This window comes from Hydractinia symbiolongicarpus, chromosome 14 (assembly GCF_029227915.1).
Source record: "Hydractinia symbiolongicarpus strain clone_291-10 chromosome 14, HSymV2.1, whole genome shotgun sequence".
Classification (NCBI taxonomy): domain Eukaryota; kingdom Metazoa; phylum Cnidaria; class Hydrozoa; order Anthoathecata; family Hydractiniidae; genus Hydractinia; species Hydractinia symbiolongicarpus.
Genome location: NC_079888.1, coordinates 6,802,052 through 6,820,234, shown reverse-complemented (window position 1 = coordinate 6,820,234; position 18,183 = coordinate 6,802,052). Strand labels below are relative to the sequence as shown.

Below are 18,183 nucleotides of genomic sequence, written 5' to 3'. Positions count from 1 at the left end.
TAAAGATAGAAGTGTTTTCTGAATTTTTATTGGTTGTCGTCTGGTGAAGGCTGATTAAAAAGGCTGATTAAAATTGATTCGCTTTAACTTATCAAGTTACCAAAATGCAGGCGTTATAGCCAAAAAAGAAATCTTAAGCGCTTGCAGAGATACTAAACACCGAGAGCAGCGATAGAGAAAGGCTTAATGGAAAGCGATTTTAATTATAGATTTGATATATTTGATAAATGACATGATTTACGAAACGGAAATTTTATATTTAAAAACTAATAAATTACAAAAGTTTAGGTCAAAAATTTGTCAATTATATATATTTTTATTTTAAACCTAATCTAATGAATTGCACTCGGTTTCTCATAAGTAGAAGTTGTGGTAAATTGTATTAAAAGGAAATTAAGGAGCGGAGGGTAAAGAGTAAGTTTTTCTTTTCTTTTCTGTTTATCCAAATAATGTATAAACTCGCATTTCCAGTGAAAAAAACAAATTATTATTATAATTAACCAATACGAATCAAGATAAATCTAATGTATGATAATAAGGGTTGGATCCTTAATAAGAGGGAGAGTCATGGTAAGAAACACAAAGAAAGGTGGGCGCGTATTCACGACCAAATAGTAATAATAATGTGTTCTTTATTAAACGAATAACTTATCTTTACGAACGTTTCATGTTCTGATTATACGCGTCGTCATATAAGGTGAGCTGGGAACGAAGTTGACATTTTGTGCTAAAAGCTGTTCGCTATTTCAAACGCTTCTAAAAATATTTGCACCTAGCTGATTTTGAAATGACTTTGTTTAAAAGCTTCAGACAGTTTTACGATGATAAGTCTAGCATATGTCACCTCCTAGAAACGCAATGATAGCAAATGAGATGTTTCTAAAAATCGTGACAAATATATTTTATTGTAAAATGTTATCGATGTATGTTTATAGTATATATTTATAACTTTTTTTATTATTTTTTTGTTATAAAATTGAAATAAAATTCTATTTTTTTCATCCTTTTCAAGAAATAATTCTAAAAAATTAGAAACACTAGTATTGTCAACCTCGTCCTAAGGGTCTTGTAGCCCCTTAGCTGTTATTACGGACAACTTCATCAACAAGACAAAATGCCCTGGGAACAAGGTTGTAGCATTATTTGATATCTTCAATTTTATCTTGCTTTGGTCAAGTATAAAAATCCAATTAGTAGCAGTAGTAATTGCACGGGTGAAGCAAAATTTGCGAATGTTTTTAATGTGTAGTGACAACCATGGGCATAATATTTGTGAAAATAGCTGCTTTTTAGCTTAATTCTCGAAATATAGCAAGAATTGGTCTTTTCTTTAAAAATGGTAGGTTAGGAGCGTAGGTCAAGCAAACAACATCAAAAATGCGCCAGATGTACTTTTCAAAATAACCCAAATATGTAGCAGTCCGCACCACGATTCAGCAGGGTGCAAAAAACTTGCAATGATGAGCAGTGATTGGTCACATTTAAGTTTATAAAATAATAGTCGTCAACCCGTGGAAAAATCCACAGGGTCGCTCGTCCTTTATATATTTCGTGTTTCCGTAACAGACAGACAGACAGACAAACAGCCAGACGACGGCTATTTTAAAGTGACGAATATCCTGGGCTAAACGTGTGCCATGTGTTTGCTTAGTTGGGTTCTCCTATTTTTACACGCTCTTTGCACCACAGTACACTGATTAAACTTACTCCATTTAAAACAACAACTATAACTTGTTTCCACATGTACTTCTTTCCTTGTCAAATAAATAAAAGCACCTTAAAATCACTCAATCAAGGCATAATGTCAAAATTAACTTCAAGAAATTGAAAAATTATCGGTGTTAATGATATTAGACTAAAACGTTGAATTTTCTTTTGCAATAATACTTGCTTGAAAGTAAAAATTTTGTCCATCTTCTTAAATGTTGCGAATAACCTCAACCAATACATTGTTACCACAAAATCATTCCCAATCATCAACAGAATAATCTTTTTCTATTGAGTATTATTTGATTATTATTGACTATTAGTGAGACACTGTCTGCATATAACAGACACTTGCACCAAATGTCTGCTCTAAACACATTAAAACCGTATTGTTGTACCATGGAAAGACTGAATTTTACAAAATGTTTTTAGCCTTTTGAAAGAAAAGTTCTGCAATGACATTTCAAAAGTAACTTTTAGACATTACCTCGTTATGAAATTGGCGTTATAAGTTATAACACTGAAATTTGGTTTATATAAATTTTGGTATACTGAAATAACTTTAACATATTACCCAGTAAAGAAAGTTGTCTGTAGCTAACGATTTTCCATACGTGCGATCATTTCTAGCGTTGAAGGGTCTAAAACTTAATTGTGAATAGGTACATCTTTGCAGAAAAAACAACAAGTTTGTTTTTTACGAAGAACTAAATTACACAGACTTAAATATATTAAAGTTAATGGAGTGACGATCTACACCGATACCGAAGAACACTATTTCTGTTATATGTAAAATGTGTTTAAAAAATACTTTAAAGGTTTTTTAACACAATTCAGTCTATTTTGAGACGTCATTTTGCATTTTCTAGCAAAATATTCTACTAATGTGCTCCTTCCTACTGCTATTTTCTCCACGAATGTCGCATGCTCTTTTCTATTCCTACTGTCCTTCAACTTGCATTCTGATAGTCCTGATATACGAGTTGGATTCTAATATCTTGATTTATGTATTAATTTGGAACATTTGCGTTAAACACAGAGGAAAACAAAAATATTAAAGGCAATTTTTTTTGGACTACGAAAAAAAAATTAAAAAATAAAAAGTTTTTACACTGAGAAATCATTTGTAAAAATACAATAATAGAAAAATAACTATATACAAAACTTGCAAAAAATAGAAAGTGCTATTTTTAACTGTTCAGATGTAATAAATAAATTTGATATAAAACCGTAAAACTTATTCCAAACCAGAATTTTAAATTAACGAAATAGTAGCATTTACCTCGAAACAAAAATTAGCCAAAACTGTATTTGTTTGTTTGTTTGTTTGTTTGTTTATTTTAACCACAAGTCTAGAAAAACCAAACACAGGAATGAAGTTTAGTTCTTTCATTTTCTATCTTCCACGTCTTGCCATTCGTTCTCGTAAACTTAATTTTGGACGATCTTCATCATTTCTGTCAGCAAATATGTCAATTTCGTCATTTCTGTCAGCAAATATGTCAACCACTTCTTTTTTCTTAGGCTCGGACTTTATTTCATTTCCATTCAAATCAAGTTTAGTTGATTCTGGTGTTTTCTCAGCTTGCAGTTTTTCTTCTGATTTTTGCCTTGCTGTCCTACTTCTGATAGGTGTTTCTTCATCAGCGTCACCATCTCTTTGTCTCGATATCCTTCTTCTTGAAGGTTTGTTATCTTCATTACGTGGTTGTGTTCTCCTCCTCTCTTGTTCCGATTCTTCTTCTTTCTTCTCCTTCTCCTTTGCTTTTTCACTGCAAGCGCGTTCAACCTTCTCCTCCACAATGTTTTTTCTTCTGCTAAACTTTTCCGATGGAGTTGTCTTCTCCGCTTTCTCTGGAGTGGTACCTTTCTTTACCTTCCTTGCTTCATCTTTCTCTTTCATTTCTAAACTTGTTTTCCGTTCTTCAGCAGGTTTCTGTGAAGCAGGTGATTCACTAACTTCTTTGTCTGCATCTAATTTTTTTCTTCGAAGAGATGATACAGACGTTTCTGCAGGTGACACTGTTTTCTTTTCTTCAGCAGGTTTCTGTGAACCAGGTGATTCACTAACTTCTTTGTCTGCATCTAATTTTTTTCTTCGAAGAGATGATACAGACGTCTCTGCAGGTGACACTGTTTTCTTTTCTTCAGCAGGTTTCTGTGAACCAGGTGATTCACTGACTTCTTTGTCTGCATCTAATTTTTTTCTTCGAAGAGATGATACAGACGTCTTTGCAGGTGACACTGTTTTCTTTTCTTCAGCAGGTTTCTGTGAACCAGGTGATTCACTGACTTCTTTGTCTGCATCTAATTTTTTTCTTCGAAGAGATGATACAGACGTTTCTGCAGGTGACACCGTTTTCTTTTCTTCAGCAGGTTTCTGTGAAGCAGGTGATTCACTGACTTCTTTGCCTGCATCTAATCTTTTTCTGCGAAGAGATGATACAGACGTTTCTGCTGTTTTCTTTTCTTCTTGCAGGAATCTATTTTTCCGTATTCCTTTGAATTTAGAGACTTCTTCTTCTTTTCTAGCTATCTTGGAATTATGTTTCTCTTCTTTCTTTGTCGTGTCATTTGCTGCAGTGGTTTTATCTTCAATATCTTTTTGTCTCATCATCTTCGAATCATCAGTAGTTTTCTTCTCAAGTTTTTCTTCTAGTTTTGGAGTGGAAAGTTTAGATTTTGGTTCATCTTTTAGTTTGTGCTGTTCTTCTTTAGATGCGACTTCTTTAGATGCGACTTCCTTTTTCAAGAATTCTTTTTTTTCCTTCTCCTCTTCATATTTTGACTTCCCTATGCGCGGCTGAACGGTTTCAACTTCTTTAGGCTTTGTATCTAATTTTTCTTCAAATCTGTTTTTTCTTACTCGTGTTCGAGCAGTTTCAGTTATTTTAGACTTTTCCAATATTTTCTCTTCATTTTTGGATTTTCCTACCTGAGTTCGAGGACTTTCAGCTGGTTTAGAATTAGCCAATAATTTCTCTTCGTATTTAGACCTACCTACTCGCGTTCTAGCGGTTTTATTTTCCTGAGAAGTTGTACCCACTTTCTCCTCCTCTTCTTTAGACTTTCCCACTTGTGTTTTATCAGCTTCCATTGTTTTAGTATCTGCAACCACATTCTCCTCTTCCTTTTTGGACTTTTCTACTTGCAAATCTTCCTCTTGACTTTTATTTTTATTTGCATTTGCTCTATGGCTGTCTTTGTTGTTCTCAAAACCTTTCTCGCTTTGTTTACTTTTAGATAGATCATTATTAAATCGATCAGCCAAATTCTTTTTGCCACTTTCATCGAATAGTTTCTTCTTTTTCTCCTCTAGACTGTTAGATCTGTCTTTTTGTAAATCTGGCTGTCCTTCCTTCAATTTTTGGACTGGCTTTTTTGAATCTAATGCTACTTCTTTTTTCTCTGAGTGCTCAAAATCATTTGGCAAGGTGGCTTTCTGAATGGATGATGTCTCCTTTCCAATATTCAATTTCCTTTCTTCTTTAGATGTTTTCTCCTCAACTTTTTGTTCATCAGTTTTTTTGATTACTGGTGATTCATCATTATCTTGTGTATTCTCGCTGTTTTTACTTTTCTCAGAGGATTTTTCAACTTTATCAAGGTTGATAGAATTTTCATCTTTAGCAGCTTTTACACCTTTATCAACAGGTTTCCCTCCATTTCCCATCCCTTCAGCTTCTTTTTCATCAGAAGGAAAATCTTTAACATTATCTGATTTTTGCTTCTTCTTAAGATGATTTCTGTTCGAGTTAGTATCACCATTCATCTTTGTGACATCTTCCCTTTTCTCATTCAATGACGTCACATTTCCTTTCTTCTCATTCAACTGCGTCACATCTTCTTTCTTTTCATTCAATTGCGTGACATCTTCCTTCTTCTCTTCAGTTTCATTTTCTTCTTCTATTCTTGGTTTTGTACTTTCATGCATCTCTTGCATTATTCTTTTGTTCTTCATTCGTTGTTGTTCTTCAAGATCAGCTATTGAAGTTCCCTTCAGTTTTGATTTTCTTGCAGATAATAATGCATTTATGTCTAATGGCGTCGCCTCCTCTTCTCTTAAGTTTGAACCACGTGATTCTCTTTTAGAGCCATTTTCGACACCAGCCATATGACCCATCTCTGTTACCTACAAAAAAATATTTTGTACGATTAAAAAGTGATTAAAAACATTAACGAACTGGTCCGATAGTGTTGTTACAATTAATTACCTTGTTTTCAATAAGGCCACCAAGCAACCGACGGCCCTTGACTTTTATCCACGGCAGGGGCCACGGGTCACGAATTTTGCACACGGCCTTCAAGTCATACACATTTTCTTCTCCATTTCGGCGTCGTTGCCGTACTAGTATTGAGAAAGTACAAGAAGTGAATGTGATGAAATACAAAAACGAAAAGAAATAACGTGGTGGGTGTCTAATTTTACATAGGTTAATGTGACTAGTTGTAACAGGGTTATATAATATACGAAGAGGAGGTAACAAGATGTTTTAAAAATTGTGTCGTCGCTCACTTCTTGCTGAAGATTGATATACAGACTAACATAATGTATTATCGTTCTAGAGCGCGGTTAAGGAGATGCTTGAGCTCAATGGTGTTTTTGATATATTGCCAAATGAAGACAATGATCTTACGATTTTCGTTGTGTCTAATGATTGCTCTGTCTGCTTTATTTCTCGGTCCCGGTTGTTTAAACGAATATCCAAATTTGAGAATATTTTCATTTTTGTGGATTGCATCAGCCATTAAAGCTTCTCCTTGACCACCAAACGGTTGTTTCTGAAACGAAAATTAATATTAGCTAAAATATATATATAAATAAATAAAAATAAAAATAACACTTGAAGATATTTTAAGAAATATCTTTACCTGATTAGAAATTTTGATTTCTCTCAGCGATGGATGCCGTCCTACTTCTTTCATCAAAGCCTAAAAAATTAATAAGTAAAAAAGCAATTAGATGCACACAAATATTTTCATTAACTTTTTTATCCTTTAAACTATTCAACTTGTTTCATCTTTAAACGCTTCATCCCAGTCCTTCATGTAAACCCCTGAGTCTCACTACAATTTGACAATGCAAATACATTTGTATTGTCCTAGGTTTTGATAACTCAAACACTCACCTCCAGACCATGTTGTGTTATAATGTTTGACTCTAAATTCAACGTTTCTAATTGCTCATTGTATCTGATGGCTCTGGCTAGAATCTAAAAAAAAAGAGAATGAATCCATTCTCGTCCTCTTGTAAACATTAGAATTAATAGCTCAGTCGGTATAACGCTCGACTCGTGCCCAATAGGCCGTGGTTTCGTTTCCCACGTAAACAGTTGTCTGTTTGGGCAGATAGTGTGAAGGTGTCCGTAATTTAAATGGGTACTTTAAACATTCTATAATGGACTTTGTGGTCCCTCATGGATACAATCGAGAGACTACACCCCTCTAAATTAGTATGGCCAACTAGCTGCTCAAATTTAAGTTAACAATTAACAAAATCATGAAACTAAAGTTTAATTTTGTAAATACCAAATAGATAAATAGGTATGTCATTCAATTCTCGTTCGGGATTACATAAACATACCACTAGAAGTTTTTAAACATACAAGCACCATAAATTACCTTTATATCTGCATCAATCAATCCTGTCATTGCTAAAGACAGGTGTTTTATCTTTTTGGAAACTTCAACAGCAGAGAATATTTCTTTTAAGACATGTTTTTCTAGTTTTGGTTCGTTGTTAATACAAACATAAAACAAACTATCAGTGTCTTCTTTCAAATTCTTCATCAATGCAACAACATCTAGCTCTGTTTCTTCATCTTGAGGTCGAACAATTTGTTTTGTTGGTCGAGGAGTAGCTTTGACAGCAGCTGAAGAAGAACATTTGTTATTTTAATCTCAATCAAAAGGATAAATGCTTAACACTTTACGTTTGATGTGATAAAGGATTTTCGGCTGAAACTTACAAAAATGGGTTTAAATTTAGGGCTCGGTTGCCCGTTGGTACGTAAAAAATCCAAGTAGACATAAAAGGGAGGGGTTGCAACTAAATCATAGCGTTATATAGACAAGTTTGGGGTGTTAAAGGTTTGTCAGTTAAAAATTACAAAAGTTTAGGCTAAAGAAAATGCTATGGATATTTGTGTACCCTGAACCATGCCATGATTTGTGGACGAATCAGTAGGAATATCATAGTGTCATAGACAATCTTTATCGTCCATAAAAAAATGAATTACAGAAGTCCACTCACTTGTACTCTTGATGCTTGCTCCAGGAGGTTTCTCTCCAGCGAATACAGAATGAATTTGATCGTTTGTCAGCATCCCATTCATCTTCAACAAGGCTAAAAAGCATTTGTGAGATAAATTTATAGTAAATAACAGTGGTCAGGTTTGTCCAGTATTTTGGATCCACATGCGTGATTCAAATTTTGTTCAACATTTGAATAATTATATTCTATCATAAATAAATGTTATGCCACTTGTTATGGAATTTATGGGCTTAACGAAAAACTATGTAAGCTTAAGAAGTGGGAGAGAAAAAGTTTTTCGTGGCAAAACAATAAATAAGCTATCCAGTTGGAGTTTCACAAAGGATTGCAATGGGTTTTTTGGGGTGAGTTAAAACGACATGAAATGAGGGTTAAATCATAAGGTGTTCTATGAGAATAGGTATTTTCAATCAATTGCATTTTATTTGAACCGTTAAGTTAGCTGGTTGCCTTACTATCTGCTAAAGTTTTTCAAAATTATGTATATATTTTGATAAACAAAGCGTCTAAGACAAGCGAACCTTTTGCAAAGCTCTCCGTTTTGCGTCTTAATTTACAATCAAACAGCAAAAGAAACATAATAAATTCAGACACAGAGATGGAGTTTGTTGAAAAAAAAACTGTGCATGAAGATTCAAATATTTATGGTGAAGTTTAACTTCGTGCATGAATGTATTATATTTCCGTGATGAAACTTTAAAATGTGTATTCTACCTTGCTGTAATAAAGCCGCCGACACACCACGACCATCCACTTTGTCATCTGCTGTTTTTTTTACTTCAAATTTTTTGCTCTCATGTTTTTCAGCATCTCGTTCCAGCAACGCAGTCAGTGCACTTCTCTTTTTGGGTGTACCTTCTTCATTACTTTGTGATGGTTGACCAATCATATCATCAGCATCTTCGGCTTCAGCAGGGTCTTCTATCCATTTCGGTTTTGGAACTTTTTTCAATTTTGCACGAATTGCTTCCAATGCTTTTAACGCATCCTCCTTTTCGTTGCATACAGGTTCAAATTTTGTTTTATTTATCGGAGAAGGAGATTTCAAGCTCTGTAAACCAAAACGTTTTGCTGACTCAGCATTATTGGGCAGTTTGGGCAATTTGTCATCTTTCTTTGTCATACTTGTTCTTTCTATTTTCTTGTTAATCTGTGTTTTGTTTGCTAAAGTATTTTGCTTTGTGTAATCCAGGACTTTTTTTTCATTGGTCTGTTTAGAGGAATGTAGGTTCTTGTTATTCTCATAGAGAGATGTCATTTTTTCCACGCTTTTATCACGTGACAATTTTCTTCTTACAAATGCTTCTCTTTTGTCTTTGCATGCTGATTGGTTGCTTGACTCAAGTGATGATTTGTTTAATTTTTCTAACTTTTCTAGTAAAGTACTGCAGGTACTTTTCTTTTTATCTTTGATCTTCTCATGTGTTTTAAAATCACGTGATTCATCCATCTCCCTACCAATGATATTTCTAGAGTCACGTGATAAGTTCTTATTGTCTTTAAAACGACTTTGGTGCAATTCTTCGTGCCGAGATTTTGATTTATTATTGTCGCGTGGTGACAGTTTGCTGTCTCTGTTACTCGTGTCTGCCACATTACATCGAGACAATTTTTTTTCATTTAATTTACTTCTATTAACTTCGTTTTCTCCCTTCCTTAAAGTTCTGTCCACACTATCTTCTTTTTGTGAAGATTTATCCCTACTTGATTCGGATTTGTCTTCAAGAAACAACAGTCGATTGCTCTTCAGTAATTTACTGTACGGAATAGAATTTTTTATCATATCTTCTTTGATCTCAGTTGAGGCTGTCCTTTTAATTTTAGACTTCATAATTGAGGACGAAATTTTTGAAGGTCGATCGATGCTGGAGTTACGGCGCATATATTTATTCTTCTTTTTTGACAATATTTTATCATTCTCAATTTCTTGTTGTTGTTGTTGTTGTTGTTGTTGTTGTTGTTGTTGTTGTTGTTGTTGTTGTTGTTGTTGTTGTTTCCTATTTGTTTGAGCTTCTATTGTATTTTGCTTACTCAAAATTTTCTTCCCGTTTTTATTCGCTTCAAAACTTTTTTGTTTAGCCATTTTCTCAATCTGTTTTTTATTTTTCTCAAAACTTTTATCACGAGAGATTTTCAATTTACACGAATTTTTTCGCGCCTTGGAATATAACTTTCTCGAACGCTTATTAACATGTTCTTTTTGGTCAGTTTCTGTATCTCCCATTCTTGATTCCGTATGAAGGTCACGAACATTCAAATTTTCAGTCTGCAATAAACTTTCTTCATTGGGTATACTGGAACTGGGCGTAGCACTTCCATTCAACATCTCCACAGGTGTAATTAAATCTCTTTCTAATCTATTTGGTGTTACAAATCCCATCTCGGATGAAGTTTGTTCGATTCCTGAATCACTATAAACATCGCCGTTTCCATCATAAAAATTCTCTCCTCCGCTGCGTTCAAATCGTTTAGAAGACTCCTGTTGTTGAGTTCGACTGTCTACAGATTTGAGAAAGTTGTTTTCTGGTTCAAATTTAGTTACAGCTTTCATAAATCTATTTTGTTTTATAGTCCGTGGTGGAGATTCATTTAACGGAACATGAGTATTTTGCGAAACGCCTTCATCCAACGACGAGGTGTAACCTAATGCTCTTCGTTGTTCTCGACGTCTTGCTATATCTTTGATCATATTATCAACTATGCTTTTTTCATCAACATTGACTTTGACATCCAAACCCTTTTGTTTTAAATCAGAAGGTACATTAACTGTAGTTCTAAACTCCGCGTTAGCATCTTTGTCAATGTTTACTTCGATATCCACGGCTACGTTGATCTCCTTCTCAGGGCTTTCAATTTTCCTTAAATCGTCTTTCAGTTTACTGGTCTGCATTTCTGCATTATCCTGACCGCGCCCCTGTTCAGTCTTGCTAACACTAACATTTAAATTTACTTTAAGAGGAACAGCAATTTCATCTTGCGGTGTATCGTTAACTGCATAGGGTATGACAGCCAAACCGTTTTGTTCCTCACTACCACGTGTCGATCTTACGCCACCATTTTTCTTAGAATACGAACCGGATGATGCGCAAGATAAGTATTGATCACTGCAGTCGGAGAATTCGTCGTTACTATCTCCTTGTCGTTGTCTTATCTGTTGTGTCCAATTATATTTTCGATTAGAGTTAGATTTGCTATCTCGAAGCTTTCGCCTTCTTGCATTTTCTTTTTCGACAGATTCGTTATATTTTCGAACTTTCTTGTTGTATCTACGAATTTCTGCGAAGGTAAATTGTTTTGTCATTTGCGAGGACAAATTTACTTCTTCATTACGCGCATGCGCGTGTACGTGTGCCAGTTTAACTTTTTTTAATGAGCTGCTACTTTCACTATCTGAATTAAAATCTGATTCGTCAAGCCAGAGGTCTGATGGTGCGAAGCTGGAATCCGTTTCAAAATCAAACTCCGGATTGTCAATAATAAATTCCGTTATTGTATCAGTTTCACTGTCAATTTCTACAAAGTCTGAGTGACCTCTCCCAAATTGTTTATCATCTTTAGGCGATGACGTAATTATATTCCAATCTTCGACTCTTCTGCTTCGATTTGGAGATTTGTTTACATCTCCGTTTGATATTATGTCAAACGATTTAGCATCATCATCGATGAAGGACATGTCAATTTGTTGCTGTTTTCGCTTTGTCAGCATGTGTTGAATTTTCTCTCTCAGCTCAAACTGTTTTTCATGGAGTGCTTTTTCTAGAGGTGGATGGTTTGTGTATATAGTGCAGAACAAAACCGAATGCAAGTTGGATATCTTTATTTTACAAAATCCCAAAACAATTATTGAAAGAAATATATATTTTCCTTATAATATCTTAATTCGTAAATTACAAACTCCATCTCCGATCCAAGAAAAACATTTTAAAAATTATTTACCTGCTGCCTCGATTAATTCTTCTTCAGTAGCCTCGTTTAGTAGCTGCTCCTCTTCTTCTGTCAAAGCAATCTAGGAGATTGGAAACGAACATGTGAATATTACTTTTTACTATTTTAAGCAAATATACATTTAGATAAAATTGGCTCGATGGGTATACCGAAATTAATTCAATTAATTTTTTGTCATTACGTACCCTTTGTCATTTGAAACAAGAGTTGTTTTTTTTATTTATTTATTTATTATTTTTTTTTTACCTGTTTGGGAGGCGGTGGCAGCAAATCTTCTTTATCTCGAGAATATTGTTTCTTTAACCTTGCTTGTTTTTCTTTCTGCTTTTTCTCTTCTTTTTTTCGTAGTTTTTCATTTTTTATCGGTTCTTGACATTTAGCAACCTTGAAAGATAAGAACGTAGCTACTAAGAGAAATTAAAGTAAAGAATAATCCAACATGAATGTCAAATTTAATTTTTTTTATTTTCATTGGATTTAGATATTGTCATAAATGATATCTTGTGAACATTTCTTATTCAATTCTCGTTCTAAGAACTATATTTATTTATTTATTTAAATTCGTATTTATTTTTTTTCTAATTATTATTAATCCTCCAAGTTAACTGATTAAAATTCTTAAAATTAATTTAATTTTCGTGACGCAGAATACCAATGTGACTCTCACGCATGATGAAATGATGAAATCACCATAACAACGAATTACCATAATGGCGCATGGGAGGCGATTATTAAAATATAGAGTGTAATGAATTCAATTACTTTGCTGAGCGAGTTAATGATTTTTATGATTTTTTAAAAGACTCATTTTTACTGTTTGAAAGAACAAAATTTTCGTAATTATATACTTCATATCTTCCATAGAAAGAAAAACTTAGTCGCTAGGATATTCAGAAAATATGAGAAAATAACACAAGGTTATATGGTTGAAAACTTTAACATTCCGATGTTCGCTGAAAGCGGATTTTTTCTTGCCTACTCTATTTCTTTCGGTTAATAATCTCTAATAGCGTTATGGTTGAATGAGACCATTTGTTAATGCAAATTTAAATCGACCGTGCGTATAAATAATGTACCATTTTTTCCAGATTGCCCACGAGGTCTTCTTTATTATACATTGGCGCAGCAGGCACAGGTGATCTGACTTGTTGGCGGCTTCCGATTGGAGACAATGAAATCTGAAATCAAAATGGACGGCTTAGGAAGTCTTTAAATAAGTTGGTTTAATAAAATTAGATTTTACGCCAAAGTTTTTGCTTACGACAAATTTGAGCTTTAAAGAACTTAGTTCAAAACTTGCTTTTTTATTTGTAAAATATTTATTTCAGTTGAAAACTGCTTCTCAAACGAGTCCTGGTTAATACATTTCTTACCTAAATTTACTTTGCGGGACAGATACATGTCTGCTGAAAACATCACTTCCAAAATGAAGCGAAAAAGTTAAAAACTGAATTATTTTATCCCTTTGTTTCTATATTTTCACACTACTTTATAACACAACCTTTTCTACTCTTATTCTCATAACCAAATCATTATTTTTTGTCTAGTTCTAAGTACAATGTGAAGGGGATGCTTCGTTTACGTAGATTCTAAATATTTTCCTAAAATTTTAAGGTGTAAATCAACTTTATGCCCAGGTATTTTTGACACTTATAGTATACTGACGGGGTGAAGTATTTAAAAGTAAACGCATTTACTACTTTTTTTCTTATAGAGACAATTTCTTGTTGTGTTTTTATTTACCTCTGGATCAAACTCATTATTGAGCTGTTCTAGCTCTTCCTCAGTCAGTCCATTTAACAGATCCCAGCCTTCCTCATCAAGCAATTCAGCAATATCCGTCAGATCAGATGACTAAAACGAACAATAACTAAAAGTTAATAAATAAATATAAACAGGTACATATATTCAACAATAAATATGTGCTTTTTATGTTCGTTCAAGGTATAAGAATTAGTTGCACACAGAGGTGACCAACCACTAACCATGGTGTGGATATTCTGACAGTTACGGCTGTAACATTTGTACAACTGAAAAAGCAATGGATCAGATGTAAATATGAATTACACCAACAGTTCCCCCATTTCACTTCGATACACGATGTTTACATCTTGCTTGCTTTGTCATAGTTGTATTCTTAACTTGCAAGCACGAATCTCTTTACTGCGGATTAAACAATCTATGTCTGTTTTTATGTTGTATTGTTTATCCTTTCTAATGACAAATAAGATAAAGTTTGTAGAATGTATATCATTATTTCAATACCATGGCAATTAATTATACTTATCTCTAGCTTAAGTTGGATGAAAGGAACAAATTGATTAGCCTAATTACCTTGTGTCAAATATCAATGTTCTGCTAACACTTAAACAGATAAATTTTTGTTTATGTGTGTTTACGTGTATTGCGAAACAGGACTTTTAATCAAAACAATTATTTCTTAGCCACGATATACACGCATTCTCAGTATACATAGTCAGCTGTAATTAGTTCAATAGATCAACATTATTATTTTGTTGTTTATAATTAGCTAAAATTTAAAACATAATGTTTCCTTATAACCGGACAATGCTGAGTCTATTTTGACATTCTGTATTACTGCTAGCTGCATGAGGTGTAGAGGAAGATAGCAATGCCAAAATGCTTCCACAATATTGCATGATATTATAAAGTACAAGTGACCGTAAACTTGGTTTACGAAACTAGAAGAAAACGCAATGCTGACACGATGATAAGGTATGGTCATCATTTTTACTGTAGATAAAGCCAATGGAAGGAGGAATAATACGCTTACGTAACGAAACCCGGCTTGAAATCTTGTGACGTTTTTAAAAAATTGTTGAGTTTTTATACAAGATCAAATAGAGTTATTAGAAAAACTAGGCGTCCTCTCTGAATTGCTTTAGATATGAATTTGTTGGATATGTAAACTTTAAATCTGAAATCACTGTTCCTACTTTTTAATAATAGCCACACGGAATTACTTGTGCATACAAATGTTACATCATCTGGATGACATTTTATCAGTTTTTTTAACTCCTTAATTGACTTAAAATGCATCTTGACTACATAAATTACCGCAGACGCCTAATATAACCTTACTATTTATCATATTACTCTAAGGTCCCAAATAATCGCTTATATCTTTTTTCAAATCTTTTTGTTGTTGTTGAAAGTTTATTTCGAATGTTTTGAAGTAAGTCCGCTTATTATCCCCCCCCCTCCTCCCCCTGCTATTCGGCACCTTAGAGTAAAGAGCGAAAAAGTCAGGACGTGAACATGAGAAGAATCAGCGTAACACAGTTATATGTACTAACGAAGCCACGACGTGAATATTGTTATAGCAAACTATAGACATAATGCAAGTCCAAGATGACGAACGAGGTTATAACCATATGCATGTTATAACGAAGTGTGGTATGACATAACTGCAATAAACAATGTCCCTTTTGAAGGTTTTTGAAAGTAAGTTATAGATTCTTCTGCACATGAATCAGGTAGGGTTGCATAAGAATCACGCTTGCACTCTTGCTGCGCTCCTGCAGCGCCTAGCTATTATCTTTGACAGACGTCAGTGCTAGACGAACACTTACAGAGAAATACAAACATTTGTAATTAGATCAATCAACACCAACGCGACAAATAACTATTGATCAGATTATGTGGTGTCGGTAATTCTGAAATGGTTTGAGGACGCAAAGAAGATAATATATTAATTGATACTTATTCTGTTCGTTTGTAAAAAAATTAAAAGTCGGTGCTATAAGTTTTCTTGTGTGATTAATCACATATTATAGTTGAACTTGGTAGTTAAAATAATCCAGTTGAGGATGACGAAAGCTGGTAGAAGATTAACGAAATTTTTGTTAAAAACGCTAAAAACATATAATTCCACTTAGGCTAAAAAATACGGTGACACGCCGGTTCGAACGCCGGACAACTTTTCCTTTGTTTCTATAGGGTGAGTTAATATGTCAAATGAATAAAAAGCAGCGCACGTGGACCTGCTCGACTGTGTTACTTTTACCGATACAAACTAGCCACCGTCGTCAAGAACTCGTCCCTAACGTAGCAACTGATGAAGATAGTCATCTCAAATATACAGTAAGTAAAAAAAAACGATTTCTTTTATTCAAACTGTTGTTTTTGCCTTGCGAAAACAATAGATAAAATGGCACCGAAGCTGCGCGTCAAAATTCAATTCCGTCAAAAAACCCTGAACCGATTGATGACGGGCCGCCAGAATAAAAGTCAGTATGGATTTAGTATGGCTTAAGATGTGTGAAAATATATTGACATATATAGACCACATGTGGTATTTCTGATTAAAGCGGACTTTTCGTCAAATTATTCTGTTACGCTAGTCAGCTATATGTTTGCAGCATAAAAAATTGAAAACTTTAAATGAAAATTCAAATACTTAATCTGCTTCTAAACAAAGCAATCAAATATGCACCAATAAAAATATTTTTAAACGTTGATCCGCAATATTTTGAATAACTTTGCTTTGTCAGCTAATACACTGTACCTATCCTTATTGTGGCCTCTTTGCAGTTACAAAAGATCAGCATATTCAAAAATAAACAATGGTAAAGTCTTATGATGAATACGCTGCTTTACACATCAAACCATCTTGTCATCTCAATGCATCAAATTTATGAAGCAAAGTTTCAGCAAGGAAGAAAATTCATACTCTTGATTTTAAAATGGCGACCTCTAGCGTTCCTTTACTAAAAATCCTCTTTGAAATCAAATACTGCAAACATTAACCTAGTTTTAAAATAGTTAACCATCAGTAACTCGAACCTTTAAGGGACCAGATTTCCCTTGACAAACAACATTATCTATCTAAACTACATCAGGAGTCAATAAAAACTAAAAAAAAATTAAAATATGACATTTTTCTCGTCTTTGATTTCCTTTTCTCGAGTAAAAAGTTCCAGTTATGCGAGAAAATTAGCCTCAGGGGGGATGAAAAATGGGTCGAGTTAAAGAATGTTCGAGTTATCCGAGGTTCAAGTTAACCTGATTATTTTATAAAAAAAAAGTATTAACAAACTTTCAAGGGACCTAAGAAAATAGTTCGAGAAAATAAAAGTTCTCGAGTTACCGGGAATTACCGGTAAACGTATAAAAAAGTATTTTCCTCACCATTTGTCTTGTAAGCGGCGATACACTTTCAGTTAGTGATTTCTGCCTCATTAGAGTAATGAGAATATTATAACAAAACAAATTCAATCGAGAATCCAATGGAACAAAAACTTCTTCTGTTATCACAATGTTAATTTGTCTCCAAGTAACCAAGAAGCCATATAACACGATAGTTTAGTTAGTTACTCGCATATTCTTAATTATAACTAACAAAGAGAAATAAACTTTGCATATTAAAAATATTGCAAAAGAGTGAAAACTAACTGCACACACATATGCAATATGGTTTATAAAAGACATACAAAGTGATTGATGGGAAACATACAAAGTGATTGATGGAAGACATACAAAGTGATTGATAGAAGACATACAAAGTGATTGATAGAAGACATACAAAGTGATTGATGGAAGACATACAAAGTGATTTATGGAAGACATGCAAAGTGATTGATGGAAGACATACAAAGTGATTGATAGAAGACATACAAAGTGATTTATGGAAGACATACAAAGTGATTTATGGAAGACATGCAAAGTGATTGATAGAAGAAATGCAAAGTGATTGATGGAAGACATACAAAGTGATTGATGGAAGACATACAAAGTGATTTATGGAAGACATACAAAGTGATTGATGGAAGACATACAAAGTGATTGATGGAAGAAATGCAAAGTGATTGATGGAAGACATACAAAGTGATTGATGGAAGACATACAAAGTGATTGATAGAAGACATACAAAGTGATTTATGGAAGACATACAAAGTGATTGATAGAAGAAATGCAAAGTGATTGATGGAAGACATACAAAGTGATTTATGGAAGACATACAAAGTGATTGATAGAAGAAATGCAAAGTGATTGATGGAAGACATACAAAGTGATTTATGGAAGACATACAAAGTGATTGATAGAAGAAATGCAAAGTGATTGATGGAAGACATACAAAGTGATTTATGGAAGACATACAAAGTGATTGATAGAAGAAATGCAAAGTGATTGATGGAAGACATACAAAGTGATTGATGGAAGACATACAAAGTGATTGATGGAAGACATACAAAGTGATTGATGGAAGAAATGCAAAGTGATTGATGGAAGACATA

At 33.7% G+C, this 18,183-nt stretch overlaps 1 protein-coding gene across 2 annotated transcripts; it reads right to left on the bottom strand.

The window, feature by feature from the left end:
- Window positions 1-801: 801 nt before the first annotated feature.
- Window positions 802-17,283, bottom strand: LOC130624977 (trichohyalin-like). Of its 2 annotated transcripts, none has more exons than XM_057440050.1 (13): window positions 17,078-17,283; window positions 13,670-13,780; window positions 13,003-13,104; window positions 12,173-12,310; window positions 11,918-11,987; window positions 8,696-11,737; window positions 7,961-8,053; window positions 7,330-7,580; window positions 6,837-6,920; window positions 6,580-6,639; window positions 6,345-6,489; window positions 5,922-6,055; window positions 802-5,839 (listed from the first exon to the last, which is right to left on the bottom strand). In XM_057440050.1, the coding sequence occupies exons 1-13, from the start codon at window positions 17,126-17,128 to the stop codon at window positions 3,104-3,106; spliced, it is 7,017 nt and encodes a 2,338-aa protein (XP_057296033.1). In that variant the 5' UTR covers window positions 17,129-17,283; the 3' UTR covers window positions 802-3,103. The 2 variants fall into 2 exon arrangements, with proteins under 2 accessions (XP_057296033.1, XP_057296034.1); XM_057440051.1 differs by lacking the exon at window positions 17,078-17,283 and adding an exon at window positions 13,912-14,146.
- Between the last annotated feature and the right edge of the window lie 900 nt (window positions 17,284-18,183).

Bases quoted from the DNA above. Each gene is read 5' to 3' on its own strand.
- LOC130624977 (XM_057440050.1), bottom strand. From the start codon at position 17,128: ATGAGGCAGAAATCACTAACTGAAAGTGTATCGCCGCTTACAAGACAA. The intron at 13,781-17,077 runs GTGAGGAAAATA...TGTTCGTTTTAG, and splicing joins CGCCGCTTACAAGACAAATG to TCATCTGATCTGACGGATAT. The intron at 12,311-13,002 runs GTACATTATTTA...TTATCTTTCAAG, and splicing joins TGGGCAATCTGGAAAAAATG to GTTGCTAAATGTCAAGAACC.